This window comes from Lichenostomus cassidix, chromosome 4A, assembly GCF_008360975.1.
Source record: "Lichenostomus cassidix isolate B80296 chromosome 4A, HeHo_3.0, whole genome shotgun sequence".
Taxonomy (NCBI): domain Eukaryota; kingdom Metazoa; phylum Chordata; class Aves; order Passeriformes; family Meliphagidae; genus Lichenostomus; species Lichenostomus cassidix.
The window spans coordinates 12,668,357-12,693,444 of record NC_139485.1 but is presented as its reverse complement, the minus strand read 5'-3'; the positions used below and the strand labels follow the sequence as shown (position 1 = coordinate 12,693,444).

General features: G+C 40.8%; 1 protein-coding gene across 4 annotated transcripts in view; it reads right to left on the bottom strand.

Annotated features, from left to right (window-relative positions):
• The window catches only part of LOC146437500 (integrator complex subunit 6-like), a 38,888-nt gene extending 13,881 nt beyond the window's left edge, over positions 1-25,007 (bottom strand). For all 4 annotated transcript variants that reach the window (XR_014852258.1, XR_014852259.1, XM_085060572.1 and 1 more), the window contains exons 1-8: positions 24,726-25,007; positions 24,565-24,642; positions 6,519-6,668; positions 5,993-6,082; positions 5,496-5,679; positions 4,549-4,677; positions 2,548-2,711; positions 1,344-1,496 (exon numbers count right to left, since the gene is read on the bottom strand). Coding sequence is in view for 2 of the 4 variants with exons in the window: in XM_085060572.1 (XP_084916698.1) it covers positions 1,344-1,496; positions 2,548-2,711; positions 4,549-4,677; positions 5,496-5,679; positions 5,993-6,082; positions 6,519-6,668; positions 24,565-24,642; positions 24,726-24,992 (1,215 nt within the window). In the remaining 2 variants the exon portion in view is untranslated. The remainder of the gene's footprint in view (positions 1-1,343; positions 1,497-2,547; positions 2,712-4,548; positions 4,678-5,495; positions 5,680-5,992; positions 6,083-6,518; positions 6,669-24,564; positions 24,643-24,725) is intronic.
• Between the last annotated feature and the right edge of the window lie 81 nt (positions 25,008-25,088).

Below are 25,088 nucleotides of genomic sequence, written 5' to 3'. Positions count from 1 at the left end.
AGTAAGGACTTATATTTCCCAGTCACAAAACTGAGACATGCAACATTTAGTGTACTCCCAGTGAGTGTGGAAATGCTCTTCACAGAATAATCTTTACTGCTTTAGTGAAACTACTGTGAAGTGATGCCCTGAAGAGTTTTTGAAATTATTTAAAATAAGGTAGGGGACGTCTGTTGAAGGAATGTTAAATAAACCAACTATTTGAACTTAGTCTTCTGACTCATAAAATAGCACAACTAAAATTCACAACACTGATAAAAAGAAATGCAAAACTTTAAGCATAGAAATTAATCAAAACAAACAAACATTCAAGAAATGTCTTGATTATGCTCAGTGCCAACATTCTTAAAATTGACTTTACTTTTTTAAGTGCACATGTATGAGGGTATGAACCCTGAAAAGCAATATATGTAAACAGTATTTCAACAGGATAAAAATGGTAGATATTCTTGACTGAGGCAAGCAAAATAACCCACATCTAAGTCAAAAATAGTTTTCCTAGAAAAAATAAACCCTGCAGCAGATACCAAGTGGTTTTCCTCTGTTTTTTCAGGGCATAAGGAACTGAGTTTGTTACATGGTTTCTATGACAATGAGCCTATTTCTCTGATTTGTAAGGGTCTGATGTGTAGCTGGGAGAAGAAAAGCAGTTTTTGAAAAACAACAGAGTAATTTTAGTAACTCAGGCAAATATTGTACCTATGAATGTTTAAGGGATATTTCTGAAATTAGGTTTTTTTCAAAGTAATTTGAATTTTTCTTCTGAATATGCATACACATGGTGTACACATTAAGCAAGTACTTACATGAACATCACCAAGAAGGGAGTCTTATTTTACAGAGGACACAAAGACTTACAAAAAAAATTACAAAAGGAGCATGTGACAAAGGATTTCAGCAATAGAATTTTGACCTCTTCAAGGCCATTCTAGTCAACAGGATCAACAGCTTCCATTCAATTCCCATTAGCAGCTTCAACCATCTACTGAAAATGATTTGCAGCTGTTCATTAGGTAACATGATGGAAACTAGTGCTGGTTTTCCCTGTAAGCAAATGGAAGCCTGCAGAGAATTTCAATTTAGCCAAAAATGGAACCTGGGGGGCACATTTCTTAGCAAAATGAGATGGACCTAGAAAGAGAATTAAATGAGATTACAAAGCCTGTGGAGGGAACACTCATTCTGACTGCTGATAATTCTCTTAGAAAGGAGGTAAGTGAAACCTTGACATGTTTCTTCTCATCTGCTGCAGAGTTTGAACCAGACCCCAATTCTCCAGGCTTGCAAAGACTGAAGTACCTCAGATCACCCATTACATTTCCAGAATCATAAAGGGCAAGTACCTGCCAGCAGGTATGGGGAGACTTTCGTTCCAAGATGTACTGGGTGAGGGGAGAAGGCTCAAGCTCATACTTGTCAAAAGGAAGCTTGTCTATGACCATGGGCTCACAATCCACACAGGAGAACCTCACCACGGGGTGAGCTGTGCGCGGAGGCTGAAGGGGGAAAAGGGTATCAATTTTCACACATTTATGGCAAACAAATCAATTCTCTTAAAAACATAGACAGGTATTTTACCATCCTATAAATCTTGAAACACTCAGTTTCCACAATTTTCCTCCAAAGAGAATAAAATACAAGCTCCCACAATAGAATATAGATTAACTAAATATTTCTCTAATTGAAAAAAAAAGCTCACACACAGATACATTCTTCCCACCAAGAGAAAAACATGGTTAATATGCCACTACTTATCTCAATCAAGCTACAGCAACACAGATAGGTTTAAAGGAAACTTCAATTCTGCTTCCCAGCTTGACATTCACAGAAAAACAGATGTGAGACTGCACTCATTTCACAGAGAATCTCTCAAGGAATTCTCTAGAAATCTTTTTTTTTTCCCCTCTTTATTCAGGAGGTGGGAGCAAGGGGAATGGACAGACAGTACCTTGAGCACTTGAAAAGTGCAGGAACAGAACATGCCTAACAAAAGAGAGATGTTTAGAAAGGCTAGTAAGGCATGCAAAACATATGATAATTTCAGTAAGAAAAGGAGAAATGAATACTGTTTTCTCCTCATTTTCTGCAGGGAGTAGCTCTTTTTAAGTTTTAATTCTTCCTGCTAGTGAAAGAAGAATCCACACATGAAGTAATACTAAGCAAAAAACCCCATGGTTGATCTTCTTACAAAAATAAGTACTCCTTTTTCCATGTAAATGAATTTTATAAAGCTCAGATTAAAATTTAATAGGCTCACTATGATTCGTGGTATGTGAAGTAACTTACAGTTCAATTTTAAAACCTTTAAAAACCATTCACCAAATTAACTAACCATATACATGGAAGTGAACTTTCTGAATACATGAAATGTCACAGGTTACAGTATCCACATTAGATTATACCACTGTTAAAAACAGTTTTAACCTTTTAAAGCAAAGTCACACAATATTATAAAACAGAGAAAACAAAAACTACTCTATCCATTATCAATTTTCAGGCTGTTCAACTATTAGTGTAGAATCCTTTTTCAGTTCTTATTTTACTTACCAGTGTTGGTGAATTCTGATCAGGCCAAAAAGATTCTGGGATTGGCCAATGCCCCACAGGAACACCCGTTTTAGGGTTAGGCCGTACATAAATGAGTTTATGACAACTATGCCACGGCTGAGAAGCAAATGAATTGATGGGCCTGGATGAATCAACAAGTCCATCTAAAATTTAAACAAAGCAAAATAACAAACAAAAAGAAAATGAAAAGCTACGTGCATGCATTTGTCTGCTAGCAGAATCTCTGTATTAGCAGCCATTAAGGCATTTCATTACTCTTGTTCCAAACACATACAGATCTTTACATCAGAAGCTGAAATAACCTATGCATCCAGGGGTATCACAGAATCATCTGAGAAACAATTACAACATTCACCCTGATCTCACTTCTGCTCCCGTGGCACAGCCATTACACAGTGAGTGCAGCAAGGCATACTCACATATTATGGAAAGTGTATTTGCTTAAGCTCAGTGTCTGCCACAGTTCCCACAGGCAGCACCAAGCTACTGCTGCTGCACCTGGAAAGGCTGAGAACTGACATTCACATTTCTACATGGGCTGCAATGCTCACTGACTGATGCTGCCACTAGTGGAAACTGAGAGAGGAGAAAAGTTTCACGGTAAAGTTGGATGCATCTTGCAAGAGGCAGCTTTTGTCACATTTTTAGTTACAAGAATTCACAGATTACTAAAACCCCACAGCCTGCTGGAAAGGCCAGTGTTCCCTGCCAGTTCACTGCAGTGCACCAGCACAGAACCTCCTGCACACTGAGGATGAAGAACTTTGCAGCTCTACAGATGTGACCACTAGTTTTCAAAGACTGCTCTTCAAAGCAAACAGCACAGCAGAGATCACCCACTTAAAGAACCTTCTTTGTTTTTAAATGATTTTACACTACTAGTTTTCCTTGATTTAGAAAACTGGCCAGCAGTACTGTGGAAACCATCTTTCAGTGACATCTCGGTTTGGTTTCTCTGCATTATAAAAACAGTGATTTTTATAGCTTGGGTAAATACTATCATATTTCCCTCTAGTTCAGGACTTCATCAACTCCCATAGAGATGAAAAGTCTTGACATTTTTATACATTCATATCCACACTCCATCAGCATTCAAATGTGACAAAAAATGAAGTAAACAAAAAAACTCCCAAATTTCACCAGTCATTTTGCCACATAGGAGAGAACATTTGGGCCACCAGAGACATGGGAATTTGCTGCTGCACTGTCCTGCACAGTATTATAGGAAAGCCTTCCAATAAAATGACATTCAAGTAAGCAAAGGGAGAAAACAAACATAGAAAAAGGTGATTCCAGAATGAAAGCAGGAATAAAGCTGGCTTTGCTCGAATGTTCAGGTGATGCTAAAAGCTATTATGTTTTCTGATATTCCAGGATCCTAACTTCTTAAATTGGAACTGGTCAGCCCTCTCCTCTTCCTTTAAACCATGAACTTCTGCAAACCTGAAGTGCACTGTCCTCTTTCCTCTTATGCACTTGACTTACAGGCAGCAAAGTAATTCCTTGCTCTTTGCACAGTTTTTCAGTTGCAGCTAAGAACATGCACCTGAAACTAACTGTTCTGTGATCAATTAGCAGAATGAAAATGTACAGAAAATTAAGCATTGAGATTGCTTTAGAGATGTTTAAGTGTTTAAATACACTACTGCTAGATTTAATTATTTTAAGCACAGTCTTGACAACACTGTAATTCAAACTTAAATGCTTCCTGCACACATTCACTTTCCTCAGCCACCCAAAAGAGGTAAAAGAGTGACACAGAGCCAGCCAGCAGTTGATGATCCATACAAGCATGTGCAGACATACGGCATCATTTAACTTAGCAAGGATCAAACTAACATTTGTAAAAGATGCATCCTGTACACTACAGGGAAAAGCTGGCAGGAAGGACATGGAAGACACTTAAGGACATTTACATACAAACAAAACATTTTGTCTTAATCATTAGGAGGGGGGAAAAAAGCCCAACAATCACTGTACCTTCTCCAATAGGAGCTGGGTCTGGTCCTGACTTCTCAAAGTTAATAACAACACCACTTTGGACTTTTTGAACTAAAGATTCTAAACACTGATTCAACATTCTTTGTGTCCGAACGCAGTATGAACGACCTATGCAAGAGAGAAATTACATGGGGAAATAGAAGAGCACATTTTGAGTAATCTTAATTGAGGAAGATGTTTCATGTTCAAAGTCACTCTACCAAGGCTTGACATTTCATCCAAAATAATGGCAAGAAAATCTGTACAAGTTTATGTAAAAGGCAAAATACTTTGCAAGTGCAATACAACAAAGAAAAAGCACCAAAATCCCACAACCTGCTGAGACTTTACTTGTTACTAAAAGAGGCCATTAAAGCTTCATCAGGCTGGACCAATGCCAGGTTTATAGAGGCCGTCAAGAAGGCCTGATTTCAGCAAGACTATGTAATCTATCTGCTTTTGTCTACCCAAACCTCCTCCTCCTCCCACACAACGATTTCTCCAAGCACCAATTAAAAAAAATTCTGATCAACATATCAAGCAATAGGCTCCAGAATTAATTCTTTTAAGATTAAATTTAGCTTATCAGCCCTGCAGTAGAATTAACAACTCCCTAATAGCAGTCCTGCTCAATTCAACACTTAAATTAAAAAAAAAAAAAAAATCTTGTGAAGAGAAAAGCCAACCTCCAGAATAACCAAAGAAATTTTCCAAAGCCTCCTACTGCATTTAGAAAATGCTCTCAACATCTAGATCTCAAATAGGAATATTGCTTTATTTTGAAGTTCTCCTGTGCTACTGGAATCCAAGAAAGCACCACATGGATTCACATGGGCACTGAGTAATTCAGACAGAGAGAACAGGAAGAGGTAAAGGCGAATTAAAGGAAAAGAAATATTTCAAGGCTAACACCAAATATGAAGCAAAGCAAGAGAGCATTCAGTTACCTCCTGTAACCTCACACATCTGTGTGATAGCAGACTCATCAGTAGGCACACTCCCAAGCTGCTCTGGTTCAGCAGATGCAGCTCCTGGCAAACGCAGTACCAGAGCAAACAGCCTTTGATCCCAACGGAATGGTTCTTTGGTTAGTTCACTTCCAGGCAAAGGAGAATTCAACGGAAGATGAAGCTGGTAAAAAAAGATTTAAAAATATTTTCCAGTATTTGACAAACCATCTCAAAACATATCCAAATTCATTCACTTCTCTGTAAAAGACCCCATTTCTCTCCAACCCACTAATTTATCTGATGTTCTCATCTCAAAACCCTTACAGACTCTGAATTTAGTGGCTGGGCAGTGACATGATAGCTGGTTTCTAGTCTCTATAAAAACAGATCAATGATGCAGAAGTACAATTAGCAGGAAAAAAACAATTAATATTCACCTCAGCATACCACCAACTTGCACAATCATAACCTGAAAGAACTTAATGCGAGTTTACCTCCTCTTGGACTCCAGCCGTATTTGTCAGTTTGTTTCCGTCTGTGATGGTAATCAAAATAGATGGCTCCAAAAAGAACGGATTCCTTCCCTACAGAAAAAAACACAGGAATGCTAAGAGAAATCATAACAGTCAGGATGCACAAGCTTGTATTTTTATCAGTATAAAATAAACAGTAAGATAAGCAATCTTTCAAAATAATCCTGTAATTTTTAATAGGTGTGGAACATCACAGAACTACACAAGATGGGCCATTCTTGTGCGTCTACAGTTGGGGTATTTATATTTCACTTCTTTGTACTTCAGTAAGGAAAAAAAATGCCAGCATTTTCCAGGGTGTTTTCAGCAGCCATAATAAGAAAAAAAAAGAGTTCCCAAGTTCCCAGTTCAAGCTTTTACACAGAGCTATCCAACATTAAAAAAGTTAAATGCAAAACCTAACTTGAACCACCAAAATCCCTCCCCAACCGTAATTTCAAAAAACACAGACATATGAAAGACAGAAAACTATGAATAGATTTGTTACCTGTCCATAATTGTCTATTCCAGACACTAATCTATTGAGATTTAACAAGTCAAACGACGACCTGAGTGCCTGACCAAGGGTTGTTAGTCCTGAAGCCTGAAGGTTTTTCAGTTCATTCATGAATGTTGCGTGGTTTTCTTTCCATCCAGCCTGTTACATAAAACAAAAAAAGCTTATTAGTTATTCTAGCAGCAAACTGCAATCAACTGCAAGTTGGCATTTATCTCTCTTCCCAACAAAAATTAATTATATTCCTGATTAACAGATGCACTGCACCATTTACATGCTGCACACACCTAATCCAGGTATGCACAACTTGATGTGAAACATGGTTACACCTACAATAGGAGTCTCAAGAAACACACACTGCCAAGCACTGGAAAAAAATGCATTACCATGAAAATTGCTGTGGAGATGATGCTGTTAATAGAAGTATTTGGATTTCGCATATGAATTTTTTTTTTTAGAAGAAACTGCCAAGTTTGGAAATCAGAAATGCAGCTGCCAAAGTAACAGCAAAGGTAAAACCAACATAAAAGCAGCATAATGTCACTGCCTCTTCTGGCATATACCCATTCCCCTTTTGTCCTTTCTTCCATCATCTGAGGTTGAAAGTAAAGAAAGGAGTGGCTGCAAACACTATCTGAGACAGAACGAAATCACTGTTTAGAGTGTCTCATTGTAACAGCCTGAAATTTTGGAGACATTTAAAGAAGCTATTGCAGACCAAGGGGATCAAAGGAACAGCAAGTGATGAGGATGGACCAGTCCAACCAAGCACTCTGGACCCTCTGGTGAACAGGCCCAACAGGTGTGATTGACATACCCTTCCCTTGAAAGTGTTTTGCTGCACAGTTGGGAAGCTATTTTAGAACAGACCAGCTCACAGGGGAATTGGTACAGGATTTAAAGATGCCTCTGCTAAAACCACCAAAGCTTGAAAGTCCTGGATATTCCCACAACTCTCAGCCTTGCTATTACAAGGTACTCTTCAAATCACTCCAGCAGGCAAGCAGTTATTCACCCAGGCTCACTAACATTTGGCACCAGAGACACTCCCATGCTCCACCAGGAATCCCAGCCACGCAGACATGGAGAAAATCATTTCAGAAAGCCTGACTTTTGCTGGGACAACCTCTGAGCAGCACATCCTCCAGCTGAAGCAGGTTCTGCTCCCCGTGCACTGGGCTCAGCAGCAACCACCTGCTGACTGTGACAAGCTGTGCAAGAACACGAGAGGACAGGATTTTCCTGTGCATTTTTAAGCAGCTATATACCATTGCCAACCTTTAGTACACACTGAGGGCTCTGAAATGGTCTTAGGATAGACATGTTCAGAGCCATAAAAGAATGTAAGAATGGAGTAGAAGGAAGGAGATGTGATGATCAATATCTCTGCTGAGTTGACAAGCCAAAGCTGGGTGGGTTTCTTTCCAGAGTGGAAAATTATCCTAAGATGATACAACAAAAACATTTTGGTCAGGTTTAGCTCCCTTAACCAGTTCTTCAAGCTTGAGATTAATGCAAGGGATGTAAGAGAGAAAACTCTACAATGGGGCAAAAAACAAACACACTTTCGGCAAGACTGGTCCAGCTGTATGAATAAACTGCCCTGGAAGCTCAAAAGAACTAGATAATTCTCAATAAAATATCATCAACACTCACACACAACCACAATTGAACAAAATATAGCATCTCATCAACAGAGCCACAGCAACCTCCCACACCTGTGGTCAGCTCAAGGCAAGAAAAAAGTGTAAGCACAGGGTCACTGTTACGGAGTTAGAGTAACTCAGGTAACATGATTTTTTCAGAGTGAAATAGCACCAAATCCCAACAAGATAATTTGTCAAACCCCAAAAAAATGCTTCCCTTAAACAATTTAAGTGAACAATTACCAAAATAGTTTTGTCTGAAATCTATGGACTGGTAAATGTAGGTGAGACTGCTCCCTTTTGTCTGGCAAGAATACTCATCACTGAGTCCAGCTTCTTGGGAAGGGACAGGCTGGAGTTCACAAAGTGTTTTCCAACATAAACCATTTGAGTTACATTGTTACAAAAGCACATGGGGGAACAAAACATTTACAAAGGAAACGCTATTCCCAGTCTACACTGCTTGATTTGAACTCCAATGAATTTAAGAGTATTCTTTATAAAATAAACAGTAAGAGTCTTCATTGATATTTGGAGATTCTGCTATTTTCCTGTTGTGAAAATGTTTGCTCAGCTTCCAGCTCTCTGTTTGATCTCGCTGCAGTGTGGTCAACTGCCTGCAAAATAAAATTCGTACCATTTCCCCAGGCATAAGGAGGGAAGATGAAGGTACTAGGAACAGCTGATCACCAATGGTTTGCTGTCCAAGAAAACTATTTTTCATCTCACAGGATCTTTAAAGCTAATGCCAAGGAGAGCTGTACCTTTGAAATGTACAGAGTAAAATGGAAGAACTTTTCATTATGAGAACAAGAGCAGCAAATGCAAGATTTCCTTACCCAGCTTTAAATAAAAGTCTGAGTAGTTAATATACTACATTCTCCACCTTATCCTCAAGAAAAGATACTTGAATCAAAAACACAAACCAATAAGAAGGTCTATTTCTGTAAAATGCTTTTCTCCAGAAAGACTCAAGCCAATGTATATAATGAAACACGTCTTTCAGGGACAGAAACTCTAGCCTCAAAGAAGTCTGTACGTTCTCCCTTCCACATATACAGTAGGAACATTCTTAGGGCAAAACAGAGTCAAGTTCCCAACACAGAGCAGATGCACAATGAGTTCATGTTAAAGTGATTAAATAATAATCCTTCCTGAATTCAAACACTGCCACTAACGCTGCTTACAAAAAAAACCACTGGCTCTATTTGCCAGCAGAAACACTAATGACCAAAAAAAACCCAACCAACACCCCAAAACCTTTAAGGACCAAACACAAACATATTCCAGAAAACCACATATCCTCTACATGTCAGTAGCTAAGAAGTCAGAACTGAATATTAGTTTTTTCAGTTGTTTATGAACCAATTTGAACACTGAGAGTAGTTCCTCCTAATCTTCAATATTACATTCCAACTTAGTCACTTTTATGCCCAGAATTTATTAATAGCAATCTGAGCAGCCCTTACCTCACCAGTATGTTACTGGCCTTTCCTTTGATAATTTATATGGACAAATAATTTTAGACTCTAAACACATAGCAAAAGACTTTAGAAAATACCTAGGAAGAAACAAGTACTAAAAGCAGAGATCTCACCCTCTTTACTTATGCCAACAACAGGCAAAAATGCAGTGTCATTTGGCCTTCTGCAAGCTTTGGATACCATTCTACAAACCACCCAGAGATTTGGAAGTACCACACCACCTTCCAGCTCCCAGCTTCAGCCTTTGAAAGTAAATCATACTGACAAGAAATAAAATACTTAAAAAGTAACATTTTTCTCTGGTGACTTCATTTTCAGACAAATCCATGCCCTGCTCTATTTCACCATAGAGCTATGGAAGTATTTCAGCTGCCTCAAGAAGTAGGTAAGGTCAAAACAGTTTAATTCGGCAGGAGAAAGGCACAGATTACTGAGAATTCAAACACCAAGGTGAGAAATCCAGCGAAGAAAAGGAGGCCTTATTTAGACCAACCAGATCAGGGGTAACTGAACATCAAAAGAACAGATTTAAGCAGCAAAAGGAAATCTTGGTCAGAATCAGGAGCTTAAGAAGACCTTCAAGACTTAGGAGAAACAAAACATTTTAGTTTTGAGAGACAGGAAAGAAAATCGTATAAAATGCTGTAGTGGGAGTTTAAAAAACAAAAACAAACCACTCCACCCCACCTTTATCACATAAAAGGGAGCAATACCAAAGTACAAGTAAAACATTACCAAGTTTTGAGTAGGTGTAACACACAGATCTTGTAGTCTCAGCTACACTGGCTTAACTGTCAGATTTACTGGTCGTACTGTCATTTTTTTATTGGTTCACTGTTGGCTTGCTCTGGCTTTGATTGGTGCTGTGTTTCTTTTCTTTTATTCCTTCCAACTATTTCTTGGCACCGTTTGGTCAGCTGGTAAAAAAAGGGGCAGAGCCAAAGGCTGAGCATTAGAGCTCAAGAATTCCAGCTCCAAAGCAGTTCCCAATTTCACCAGCTCCATGAAGTCCAGGGAGGTGGTGCTTTTGAGGCTTCAAATCTTTATCTTCAATGCTTCCAATAAGCAATGCCAAAAGACTGAACTGTATAGTTTATTGTTCACTGGATTGCTTTCAGATCTGGTTCAAAAATTGCAACATTACTAAAAATAATCTTCCAGGAAGACAATTTGCAATCCTTCATGCCAATCACAACAGCCTGTGTTACAGTAAGTACTCAATATTTATTCAAACATACAGATTTTTTAAGAGTTCTGCTAATGTGTTCCTAGAAAGAACAACTGCATTTCAGATATTACAAATTGTTTGAAGTATTTAAGTATCTCAATAATTCAAGCTATTATTAAATGTATGCATCTTAGGAAAACAGACTAGCTCAGGATAACATGCCTGTGGCATCCTAGCTTGTCAGTAGCAATCGTTTGGAAAAAATAAGGTAAGAAAAAAATCCAGCTGTTGAAATATGAAACCACTCCTGCTATGGAATTTTGAAATACCTTGGGAAGACAGTGAAACCAGCAGAGCATTTTGCCTCCCACATTATCAGAATGGTTCATTATTAAGTTCCCCTTCTGTTCACTGGTGACTGGACACACAGTCACAACTCAGACCTGCCTTGTTTGAGCCAAATTCAAGCAGGTGTTTCTTTTGTACAGAGGTGAATTATTCTTTTGGACCCCCTACAATGCAAGGGGCTACTTCCCAAATGTCCAAGTACTTTCACCTCTTTGTAATCTCCTGATCCCAGCCCCAGCACTGCTCAGTGGGTTCTCAGCAGGGAACAACTTCCTATGGAGCCTTGAGCTTCCCTGTCCCAGCTTCAGCAACTCTGGGATAGGAGCTCTAGCAAATGAAGACTGTTTTGGTCACCCCAGTTTTGCTAGAATAAAACTCAGCAAACAGGGAAAGGGAGAGGTGCTGGCATCATGTGGCCCATGAAGGACAAGGTAAGGCTGCTTGTCAGTACAGAAGAGCCAATGCCCACACCACCCCCACGTGTTTTATTTGATGTTCAGCAATTTGCTAGCAAAAATTAGCACAGAGGAGAAGAAAGGCACTGACTATAGTAGGAACACCATATACATTTTTATTTAACATTTTTCACGTCCTAAGATAATTCAAAATCACATGACCTCGATCATCTACTAATTTCATCCTCACAAATGTTTGTGCAAATGGGGCAGAAAAACAGTTCTAGAAGACATTTACAGACATTGACTCCACTCCAAATACTTATGAATCCCATTTTTGAGGCTACAGATCTCTCAGCTTTTCTGTACTCTTTGGCTGCAGGAGAGCTCTTCTCTCCTTTCAGCACCTCTTCTCTAATTTGTTCCATACAACACACCAGTCCTGCCACCGCACAGCATCAAGCAAACCCTTAGCAAAGAAACTCCCAAAATCAATTATTTTTTTTGTTCTTGGCACAGGAGAGCAGCACAGCACCCACCTCTCATATCTGAGATCAGCACAGCTCCAGCACAGAACGATACTGGCACACAGGTCTGAAATCAGCTTATCACTGGGGCAGTGCTGAATGCAGGAAGCAGCCAGGGCTCACTGGTGGCTCCAGCAAGTGTACACTGCTGTCTGCTGTGAGACCTGCCTAACAAAAATCCTCCTTCTCAGTTCTCATCTGAGGAGTACTTTAGCAGGTAACCAAGTCACAGATTTAAACTACTCCCTCAAAAAGCCTACAGAGCAGTCAAGTACAGTAAAGAGTCTACAAAAGCATCACTTGGTCCTCCTTACATGAGAGCTAGTGAGAATCAGGTCAGAGTGTTAAGGCTAGGTATAGTGAATAGTAAGCTAATTGTTTCTTCCTGTAAAGTTATTTCTGCTACTTTTGTAGAACACTCAAACTGAAAACTAGCCACTAAATGTGCTTCTTTAAACCCAGAGGGGACTTTCTGAAAATTTTTTAAAAAGCACTTAAATTTCAGTCAAATAAAACATCACAGAGGCTTAATATACACAAAATGTCTCCAAGAGACCAGAGAAGCATTAACTGCTTTAATACATCTTTAGAAAAGAACACATCTTAGAAAAAAAGACACTGGAGTAGATGATTCCTTTAATCCCACAGAGCTGATGCACACCCTTCTATCTCCATCCAGCGCCAGGTACCACAATTCTTCCTTTTTCTCTGAGACACACTATGTACCTTGATAACACAGCACCCCTCCTTCCCTCACCCACACTATTTTTCCCTGCACAGCTGGAAACAGTGCAGGGACAGCATCATGCACCTCCAGGCCCGTGGGCAGTGCACAGACAGGGCAGGTATCCCTCGAGGGACAACAGCCACGCTATGGCCCTTCCTGGACACTCATCACACAGTGCCTGGGGAGCATCCTCCAGTTTCACTTCACCTCAAACCAACCCAGACCTTGAACTCCAAGGAAGGGCTGCAGTGTGAAGTGAGGTGCACAGGATGCCCTTCTATTGCACATTTCTAAGCTGAACTGTCCTGTACCTGCACCCATCAGATTAAACCATTTCTAAAGGCAGATCGAACCAGCTGGTTTTCTAAAGCACGTTAGTGAATATGAACAAGATCAAAACTGCATTCCAGCATGGTATGTAAGTGCCAGTTTTTATTACAGGCAGTCAGCTACATAGAAAAAGATTTTATCTTGTAGAGGAAGAAGTATTTCTCCACAAAACCTTAAAATAAAAAAACCCAAAGAAACAAGCTCAGTCAAACTACACCACGCAGTTCACTGTCCTTTCAAGATGACTTCGCCATTAAAAAATATATATAGAAACACTTCTGCTTCGAGAAGAATTCAATATATTTATGTAAGAACAACTCAAATAATATTTAAGCACAGCACCCCTGCAAAACACTAGCAGAGAGGTTCTTAAGCTCCAGTTACAAAATGAGTACTGGGGCCTTTTGTTAATATAAGCATGTAGAGAGAAGCAGCACCTCCTCCTGTAGGAATGTCAAATGCAGATGCTGTATGAACAACTCAAAGCTGGAATCTGCTTGGAACCAAGTGATAATTATCAATGCCAAGCAGAAAGAAAAAAGCCTACACTACCTTTTTATTCACTACCTGCTGCTCCTGCTTCAATCCATCTCTGGATTTAGCTTTTTGGTCAACAGTATTTAACGTATTTTGACAGTTACTCTTTTTCCTGCACAAGGATAAAAGGAAAGACCTGAAGAAAGGAAAGCACAAATACCAAAGAGATCATGGTATCACCCTGTTCCACAAAGCATTCTTATTTAAGTAGAAAAACACTATCCAGTTAAAAATGCACCTATTTCTGAGAAACACCCAAGAATATTTCAGTACAGAGCTGAACCAGAACAAGCTACATTTCACACAACAGCTTAATGGAGAGGGAACACAGAAATAGTAACAGTTTGCAGCCCTAGCACAGTAAGCATAACAAGAGGCTCCATGCTCCTGTTCAGCAGCATAGCAGTCATTTCAGAAATACCATTACAGGTGCATCTTATCCAAACACTGTAGAGAGTGCAACTGCTGAAATGTGGAGGTTTCAAACAAACATTTTCAGCTACTCACAGTGCCTGTTGCTCTTCCAGCCTATCAAATACACTTTCAATACCAGCCAGCCACAGCTCTGTCCTTCTCCTGGTCCCTTCCCACACTCAGCATGGCTAGAAAAGTCACAAGGCACAAAGGCAATAGCTAAGAGATTACAGAGTAGGTGCTACCAGCACAAGGGATTCTTCATGGCACATCTTTGGAAATCAAGTGGAAGAGCACTACTGATGATACTCTAGCCTTACAGCCTAGAGCTGAAACAACACAATATGATTCATGTTTGTTTTTAAAACTGCCACATTCCTTCCTCCTTCCTTCCAAAAGCACATCACAGAACTAGAGCAGCACACCAAAGTGCTGCAGGTATTGCAAATTTACTTCAAAACTCAAGAAGGTAAATCTAGAAGAAGTTATCAACAGCTTTCCTCAACTCGTGTCTGAAATGTTGTTCAAGGCACTGCTGAGAAAAAAAAACCCCAAACTTTAGATGATGATTAAGTTCATATAGTCACTGCATTATTAACTAGCCAGCCTAGCAAATAACTTCACAATCACTCTGATACAGCCAAAAACACACTGGTGGCCTTGGAAGCATTTCTACTGGTCAGGTATTTATTTCAGATGATGGCAAGGTTAGATTTATTTACAATGCAAGAGTCATCTAGATCAAAAGAAACTACCTGAGCTTAAACTCTTTTGATCAGAGGAGGCACCCCCAGGCCAGGCCCTCTGAGTGCAGAGCACATGGTCCCAACCCAGCCCTCTGGTCCCACCAGTCCCAGGCCAGCAGCACCCTCGGGAGACCTGGCAGCAGCTAAAGGCACCAAGTGTTCTGTGTCAACAGATGCACATTCTCCCACAAAGCAGAGCTTAACTTTTTTTTTTTTAATCAAAACTCACTGGCTGCACCATTAGCATGCTATGAAGACCAGTGCTAATGCATTATTCTCACTTAGAAGCAGAGCATGGCAACACCAGCTTAACCACACTGTAGATCTTTGTCTTCTGTTCAATTAATTGTTCGACAACATCCATCTTACCAAGACGTTTATTTTTTTAAATACTATTTTACACATTTAAGATTTTAAAAGCATCTGTGAGAACACAGAAAAATCAACAACTGCCTTATCTTCAAAAAGCAAAATTAAGCAGTTCTGAACTGTTAGATTTTAGTCTAGAATAGTATTTAACACATCTAGTTCTGCTTATCCTGAAATTTGCATACATACACAAGGAAAGAATCATAACTGGGTAAGCTGTGAGATTGTGAGCTAGAAAATAAAAACAACAATAATAATAGCTACTTGAAAATAAAACTACTTGTTTACTTATCTGACAATAAGCAGTTCAAATTTCAGAGATCCTTGTCAATCTCAGTTCTAACACCAAAAATTTTATCTTTTCAATACTCTACAGAGAAAATATACAGATCAATACAAGTCTATGGGCAACCACAGATTCTGATCTGCACAAAAACAGAGTCTCATTATAAAAACATATCTTTTTCTTGGCACCTTCCTAAAACCTCAACCCTAGAACATGCTACTTACAGCTGAAATTGATTGCTACATAAGTGTTTTCTAACTATTCTAAAATTAGCCAGAAAAAACACGAAGCAAAAAAATTCCTTTAATTTACTGCCTGCTATACTTTTTTGGGGTTATAAAAGAACAAGAGTTACAAGAGGTAGCACAAGAGTTATTAAGAGGTACATTGTAAGGATAAAGTTTAAGAAAGAAGAAAAAATTCCAAGACTCAATCTACAAGAGTGCATTACTTAAGTAACAATCTGCATTTAAAATTCAGAACAGCACCAACTGCCTTTTTTTGCCTATGTTATTAAATAAAATCAAGGCTACAAACATTTAAAATACAGACAATGAAGAGAATCACTAAGGCTGGAGCCATCTGGAACCTTCTGACAAGGCACTCAGCTCCAGAACACAGGTCACACAGCACAGAACGTGCTCTTTCCCTCTGGATCCCAACTGCCTGAGGTACAAGAACACTGCAGGAGACAGCACTAAGTTACATCTTTTCTAGATCACAGCAAGCTCAAAAAACATCATTGTTGCACCACCGCTGCAAATCAAAGCTCCTCCTGGCAAGCTGTCACAAAATATGCAGGAGTGAACAGGGTAAAAGTGTCTACAATCTTAATTACCCTTTTTCCACTGTTAAAATGTGAGTCAATAAGCACTTCATGCTGCATTAGTTCTCATCAGGTTTAAAAGGAATGAATGCCCATTTTCAAGGTATCACAGATGTACTTTGTGCATATTTTTAGCCACACCACACAGCCAGGGTACAAGGCCCAGGCCTTCTTACATATACATACCAAGAAAAAAGACATCTTTCAAAAACCTCATATTTGAAGCTCAAATAGTAACAGCACAAAAGGGGAAGAGGCAGACCATAAAGATTCCAGGTGGCAGGAACCACCAACTTCACAAAGCACCTTCCTCCTTACAGAACAACTCCCTACAAAAATACAACTAGGGAGATCCAACTCAACTGTTTGATTCCACATTTTAAGCTTCTATTTTTAAAATAAAAGTGACCTTTGCACTGAGGATGAGTTAAGCCTCTTAATGCAAACATATCTACTTTTGTCTAGTTTATCCTGTAGTCTTAAGGGCTTACATCTTCGAATGTGTCCAAGCCCAAATAAAGAACCAAATAAAATGATGAAAATACAAATTTCTATAGTGGCTATGAACAGATGCTGGTTTCCACTCAAGGCCTCTGGCATCTCGTCTGTTGTACAGTACAAAGCAGAAACCCACCTCAGATGAAAAAGCAAGCTTTTCCTTTGCAGATTCCAGTAGGAACAGAACCAGTTAAAATATTTTCATTGAGAATTAACCTAGCAAGAGACTCGCCCTTCTGTGAAGACAAGGAGCAGGTGAAAGCACAAGTTCCAAGTATTTAACTACTTCAAAATTACAATAATAAAAAGGACAGCTAAGCAGAGCTCAGTCCATCATATCTACCAAGAAGTTAATTTCTGAACTGTCCTTCCATTTAAATCAATTCCTTTCAAAAATTTAACCACCACCTTTAAGGTCTCGCATGAACGTGATTTTTCACAAAAGACCTCAATTTCAGAACGCACAAAACTACTCCTTTTAGAAAAATGAATCACTCTGATTATTACTGCTTTGGGGTTTTTTTTTAAAGCAAAATGTACATTACTTTTCACAAAATTCCTCATTAGAATGTTCTGTCCTCACCACACCAGTTCCTGGAAGAAGACATTGACTAGAACTCAAACAGGAGACAAAGAAGTAAGACAGCATGCTTATGCACATTTAAAAGCATTTTAACATGTTTTACACTACCTAGTATGATGTTTCTCAGAAGTGGGAATGTGTTTTTTAAAGGACACTCTCTATAGGAATCAATTTAGTACCTTTATAAGCTAAAAGGGGCTACACTACTTCATTGCTTGCCACAGGGATACTGATTGGTAATTACCAATTACCACTAAAATCTTACCAATTCACTAAAATTGGTAAGATTTTAGTGAAATAGATTTTTAGATGTTTTCAGATTCTGAGACATACGCTGCAGTATATAAAATAAAAACCTACCACTTGCACCAACAAGAATCTTCTATGGCTTTATTTATCCAATTTCAAAATAGATGCTTAATTTAAAAAAAAAAAGGAACTTTTTTCACACATTCTTCAGTCAGATTTAAGTCATAAAGCAGTTAAATTGTTTGGTGGTTATGCCCAAACAGTATTAAGTTGATTTCCTTTTGCTTCAAAAAGAACTAGACAACCAGGATTTGCATGAGTGCTCCTTAAACAACTGACTGCTGTTTCTCTTCCTTAAGTCATTGTGTTTAACAGAGGAAAAGCAATTGTTGACTTTAACCTGCCAGTCATTTCTGCTCAACGACAGCCTTCTGAAAATACACAAATTTCACAACAAAACCTCAAGCAAACACAGAGAAAGAAGTGGAGGAGAGGTGTGTGTAGTACTTCACAGGCAATGGAAGATGTTGGTGCTCAGAAATAAAAATACTGCTGTAACTGACCCAAAAAGTTTATGGTGGCAGAGCAGGAATAGTTATCTCTCCCCATAAGCAAGTACAGAATGTGGTCTCCTGAATTAGTTATCAAGAACAGACACCATGTGTGCTGCCTACATTTCATTCAGTTCCTCAGTACTACATTCTGCACCTTTTTTCCCTCCTCCCAACAACGCCTGGCTAGTAGGTTCACTAAGTGTGTACATTATTAACAGCGTATCTGGAGAGAAAGATAGGCCTCTCTCACTGACCTCAGCTTTCTTTCCCTTTTGCACCTCTCGGATAGCAGCTTCCCTCCTGCCCCTGCAGCTGCTATCTGCCTTGCACCAACAATTCTGCCTGCACACCCCACTGCCAGCTTGCAAACCTCCAACCGTATTCCCAGCTGTTCACACCACCCCTTCCTCAGCACAGGCCAGACCACCAAGTACTTGTGCTTGCCAGAAGTCAGACCTTTTACATATGAAATCCGATGAGTTTCAGTGTCTCAAGGTTCTTGTAAAATCTTAATCACGTTAGGCTTATTCTGTCGATCTGCTACAGTTTGGCTTATTAGGTATTCCTCTGGTTTTCTTCCTTCACAGAAGTGAAAAAACACACAAATGCATTTCCTACCACCTCAGGCAGCATTCCTGCAGATCTCTGCCTCAAACCCAACAGGTTTCACAGCTGGGTTTCTCTTTCTCCCTGCAGCTCAGGATCAGGAGCTCTGATCTAATTTCTTCAAGAAACAAACAGATCTCTCATCTCTCTTTCTGCAGCATAGCCTATTCATTTGCCACGGACCTGTGCAGAGTCAGTGGTAATCAGTTCCATTCTGCACCAGCATAGCTTCTATGTGAAAGCAAAATTTTAAAAATGCTGGCAAAAGCTTCTGTGTCACTGAAATAGGAGACAGAAAGTTAGTCTCCTCAAATGCAACCTTATGAAGGCTCAGTTTTGAAGCACTATTACAATATCATAAATGAACAGGTTATTTACATACAGTAACTACTCTCAGACAGATGTTTAAAAAAATCCTTCTACAAATTCCTGCTCCAGCCTCTAAGATATCCCAATCCAACTCCAGAATTTCAGGGGAAAAAAGAAGAGGTTGCTCAGCGTCCATCATGAAGAGCTGCTTCCACAAGGGAGCTCTTTAGCAGTGTAACATATGTTCAGGCTAGCAGGGAACAGCAGCGGAACTGGAAGGCATCCTATCCATCAGCTCCAGTTTGCACATCTCAAACAGTGCAGTGTTTCACACACACTGTATAAAGTAATTTGAGCTACTTCTTAGACAGCTCCGTACATATTTCTGCACTCAAATTCGTGGAGCCTATTTCTGTAGTGCAGTCACAGCTGACTCTTGAATTCAGTGTAACACATAACAGAAGGAGGAAAATACGTATTTCAGAACATAACTTATGTTCTCTCAGTCCTCTGACTTGTGACCAGATCATTTATGAAGGTCAGACTATACAGTCTCACAGGAACATAAAACAGAAGTCATATTTCTGTGACCAGACCATAAATAATATTCCTCGAGCCCTGAGGAAAGGCAGTATCACTGCCAGCAGCCAGATATCAGTCACAAGGGAACAGGGCAGTCCAGTTAATCAATAACTTCACATAAGGCCACCATTGTGTTTTTGGTCTGGGCCTGAACTCGCCATTTGCAGCCCAAATCCACAAGCAAACCACAAACTGCAGGATGTGAGGTTTCACAAAAATCAAGAATGGAAAAAAATAAACTAAGATCTAAGCCTTGCTTTCCTTTTCAGAAACTATTTCTAGGTTAAGATTTTAGCATGAGCTCCATTTTCATAGAAATCTAGCTAGATCTTGCTGAAACATCACTGGAAAACAGGAAAAGGGCAGATGGGAAGACTGATCCCTTTTCCCTGTACTTTTACTCTAGCACCATCACTTAATTAGAAAAATTAAATAAAATGGCTCAACATTCTGTCCACTTATACCACAGCATGTGCTTACATATAGGGAAACATCTGTATTTGATAGAGGATGATGAAATTTAAGTGATTTCAAAAAAAAGAAAAAAAATCAACTGGGCAAATACATGGAAAAAGCCACAGAAGACCATTAGGGCCATACTAACAGCTCATCACGGTTCCCTGACCCTGAAACCATGGCAGCTCGGGAAGTGCTGTGCAGAACTGTCAGTAACAGGCCTGGCCTGTTCCCACCCTGCTGCCCAGGCATTCCGGATCAGCCACGTTGTGCAGAAGGGATGAGAAGGGTGGGGCTGGAACACAAGGCTGGGAGCTACTGCAGCACCACTCACAGCATGGCTGCAGTGGGCAAGCTAAGGGTTCCAGCAATCCATGGACATAAAGTCTTCAAAACAAGGACACATCAGGTACCATATTCCCTGAATCAGATAATGAATGCATTTCTCTTAGCTAGAAGGCCAAGAACACCAAATACTCTGCCAGGTACCAAGGCTGTTCTTGAACCCATTTTTCTTGTCCAACTCAATACACACTGGAGAATAAACTCCTGTCATACCCAAATTTAAGCACTAGTGTTTCAATAATAATAGACACCTTTTACAAAGGTGCTTTACTATACTTATCATTACCTTCCCAAACATGCCAAATACCCAAATACCACAATAGACCAGCTCACTTCCATGTTTAACATGCCACTAACTAAGAGAGATTCACTTGATAGCACCCTAGCACAATTTTAATCTAAAAAACACACTAAAAACATTAGGCTGAACATTCTTGCTTCATGAAATAACATACAATTTTCCTTCCTAGTTCATAAAATGAAGAGTTTGACTCAACATCCAATGGAACTTGCAGGTATTTTTCCACTGACCTATACAGGATCACATCACTTGACTATTGTAAGGTTAATACATTTCATAACATGCTTTAAAAATATTAAATACTTGTCTCTTACTGTACAGTATTTCGGAAACAAAGTAAAGAGTTATAAATGGTTGCACCATAATTGCTATCACAAATCACCACCTATACATTATATAACAAAGAGGAGCCAAACAGCTGACGAGGTTCCAGAAGCATCTGCTGCCAGAGTGGGGCTGAAATTCCTGCCATCCCCATCTTCCTGTCCCCAGCTTCCCAGGACAGCACCCTGACTCCTCTCCAGACACTCAGTATCACAGTTCTTTGCAAAGCCCCACTGCAAACTCAGAGACTAAATAATTCAATTTTAAAAAAGTGGCACAGAGAGATATTTAAAAGATATTTATATTTAAGACATAAAAAGTGGCACAGCAGCCAATTAAACAGAAGCAACAGGTCTTGAAAATAATTTCAAACCCTCTGTACTAAAGACAGTTTCAAAAGCATCACCTTATTTTCACAGATTTTGGCAAATCATTTGTGCAATAGCATGATCCTTCCATTTAGCACAATACATATAGATGCACAATATTTTCCTGACATATTCTTGTCCATCAAAAGTGAACCAGTGCTATTGGTCTGAAATACTTTAATGCTACAGGCAAACGAATTCTGAAACTAACAAACCCCAATTCACTTATCTCAGCTACCCCTGCTCCAAAGCTCAAGTTCCTGTAATTCCTCTGCCTCCTAGGTGGTCCCAACTCCACCATCAGATTATTTCCCTCAAGTGCTTCACTGGTAAACTATCTGAGAGACTACATAATTTAATTAGTATAAATCATAAAGAAAACAAGATGATAAAGCAGCCACTGCTGCACATACTTGGAAAACAAGCCTGCAAAATACACTCACTTGCCAAGTTTGTTTTCACCTTCTCTAAATCAACAGAAATAAAGCATTTAACTGCAGCAGCATTAACAAAGAAACTAAATTTTATGTCTTTTACACACATGCTCTGTAAGACATAGAGAATCCGGCCTAGACCAGGAAGTTTTCCTGGTACAACTATGGTTGTTAGAAAACACAACGGAGGGAACATCAAAATACCAGTACAGGTCTTGAGAACAAGTCTTCAAACAGGGAGTCATCACTGCTGTGAGGCTTTCTGCTTGAGGAATAGACATGATGACAGCCCAATAACACTTATTTATGCTATGAAGTCTTCATGCAATAGCTGAGCTGCACTTGTGATGGTAATTACTATAATCAGATATTTATTGAATCTGCAGCCTGTTCCTAGAAAAGTTACTAATTTTTGAAAAAAATATTTTAAAACTGTTTGAGGTCCAATTTAAAAACCAGCGTACTAAAGGCAGAAATATAAATTTCTAAAAAGAGACATTAGCAAGTTACAAGAACAACAATACTTTTTTTCCCCTTGGCTATTTAATGTATATTAAATATGATTGAATGCTATGATGGGTATCACAGTCCTATTTATTTCAATTACTATTTACTAAAACTGTGAACAGTCAGATGCTCATTAGCACATCAGAATGTACACAGATGCTCATTAAACACAAGGATCTTCCTCAGCAAATTTGAGTACAGATGTGGTAATAACCTGTAGCATTAGCACACAGACCTACAGCAGCAAAGTAGTTTTTTTATTAAATCACCAGTATGCTTGCTGTCACTACAGGGAGCAAGTTCATTTCTGAAACGTAAGATATACTTGTGAAATATTTGACACAAAACTAGGAGAAAAGAAATCTAGAACACAAGAAATCCACTGTTAACACTAGCGTAACAAAGACTTGGGGTTTGCATTCAGCCACAGTCATGGATAGAGCAAATGGTGTGTGCATCATGGCTAAGAAACACCTTTCCTAGGCAGACGTAGGTTTTTTGACAGCAGGTTTCTCTAAATCAAGGACAGTTTCAATTCTCAGAAATTACTTCCATGCCTTCTTCTGAGGAAATGAAAGGTGCAGTACCAAACAATAAATACTTACTCTGTGACTTGTCACTTAAGAAAGCTGTGTAAATTTATTACTGATGAAAGGAGCCAAGATTCATAGCTCATAATAACTGCATTTCCTCATTATCAAATATGTGAATAAGACAGCAGTAGTGAGCACACTCCTTTTTAAAACATCGCAAGAAATTCTAGCTGTGAGATCTAGAGAATGTTTTCCTTTTTCCTCTAGGATGACCAACAACGTATTTGTACGTTAACTTCTTTGGCCTTCATAGCATGGGTCTACAGCCCAACAGTTACAATAACCACTGTATTACTCTGGGCAAATACAGTCCTAATCCAGGGCTACTCGGAAGGATTCTAAAAGTCCTGTAGCAATGCTTTCTGTGACACACTCGATCTAAGTATTTTAAGTCAGGCTGTTTCTATCAGCAAGCTGCAGCCTACAGCATAAGGGATGCAGCACCACCTTTTGTTTTTTTTTTTTTTTTTAAACTTTTGCCTAAACCTCACAGTGCAGCCAATGTGATGTGAACGGCATGGCCCTACTTGCCTCAAGCTCGAGGAATGAGAAAACAGGGACAGAGGAGCCAGCCAGGCAGATTTGTTTACTCTCAAGGAGGCTCACGGGGAAAGCTCATAGCTCTCTACAACTCCTTTACAGAAGGCTGTAGTGAGGTGGGGACTGGTTTCTTCTGCTGTGCCTGCAGTGAGGACCAGAGAAAATGGCCATAAATTGGGACACAGGAGATTCAGATTAGATACTTGAAAAAAAATTCCGTGATTCAGGAGGTCAGGCTGTTTAGGGATGTGGTGGAATCACTGTTCTTGGAGGTGTTTATGAGGCTGGCACTGGATGATGTGGTTTAGTAGTTTAGGAATTACAGTAGCAGTACTGGGCTGGTGGTGGGACTTGGTGATCTTAAAGGTCTCTTCCAACCTTGGTGATTCGATGGCTCCACATCCAGCTCACCCCAACCCTGAACGGAGCGGCGGCTGCGAGCACCTTCCACAGAACTGGTGCAGGCTGCCGTGCTCAGCAGCAGGAACAAGGGGATGGACCGGGAGACCCCCAATACTGGGGGGTTTTGCCTCGCAGAGGCGGAAACAGCCGCGGGCGCTCTGTCCCACAGCCGCGCTAGGGCCGAGGCTCCGCGCTGCCCCTGCCCCGCAGCCGTGCGAGGTAACTCGCCGTGCCCTGCCCTGCCCGGCGGGGTCGGGCACTGCCCACCCCACCCTGCCCGCGTGTCCCGGGGGGCTCCTGGCTGCGCGGGGCCCGAGCGCGGAGATGGCCCCGCCGGAGCCACCGCCCCGCGGGGGGCGGAGCGCGGCCGCCCCTCGTTGCGCCGGGGCGGTGAATCACGGCCCGCCCGTCTCCTCCCCCCCCCTCCTCCATCTCAGCAGCGCCCTCAGCCTCTCTCCTCCATACAAAAGCAAAATGTCCGCCATCTTCACAGGCTGCTGCTGCCGCCGCCGGGCCGGACGGGGCCGCACCGCGCCAAGGGCGGCCCCGCCGCGAGGCCGAGGCGGCCGGGGGGGGTCATTACCTTGATGCAGTAGGGCGGCTCGTCGAACGTAACCAGCATGTACCTGTCGCCGCGGCTGGCCGGGTCCCGGGCCCGCAGCTGCGGAGAGAGCGGAGAGAAGCGGCGTGAGCGGGGCGAAGGGGGCGAGGGGGGCGGCGGCTCCCCCGGCGCCGCGCACTCACCTTCATGAAGATCTCCACGGCGCCCTTGGCGATGTCCAGGTAGCTGGTGCCCAGGTACGCCCGCTGGTTCATGGAGGCGGACGTGTCTATGAGGAAGAGGAGGATCGGCATGGTCCAGGCAGAGCCCCGGCCGGCGGGCTCCCTGCGGAGGAGGCGCGGCGCTCGCCCGCGGCTCGCTCGGCTCTGGCGGCGCTGCCCGAGCTCGCCCGGACTCAACTTCTCTTCCCTGAGCCTCCACCAGCACCATGTGACCAGCGCGCACGCCATTGGCTGGCAATTATACCTGCATTTGCATATTCATGGCGGCGCGCGCGGGGCGGGGGGGAAGGAAGGGAAGGGGGGGAAGCGGGGTGACGGCGGGCG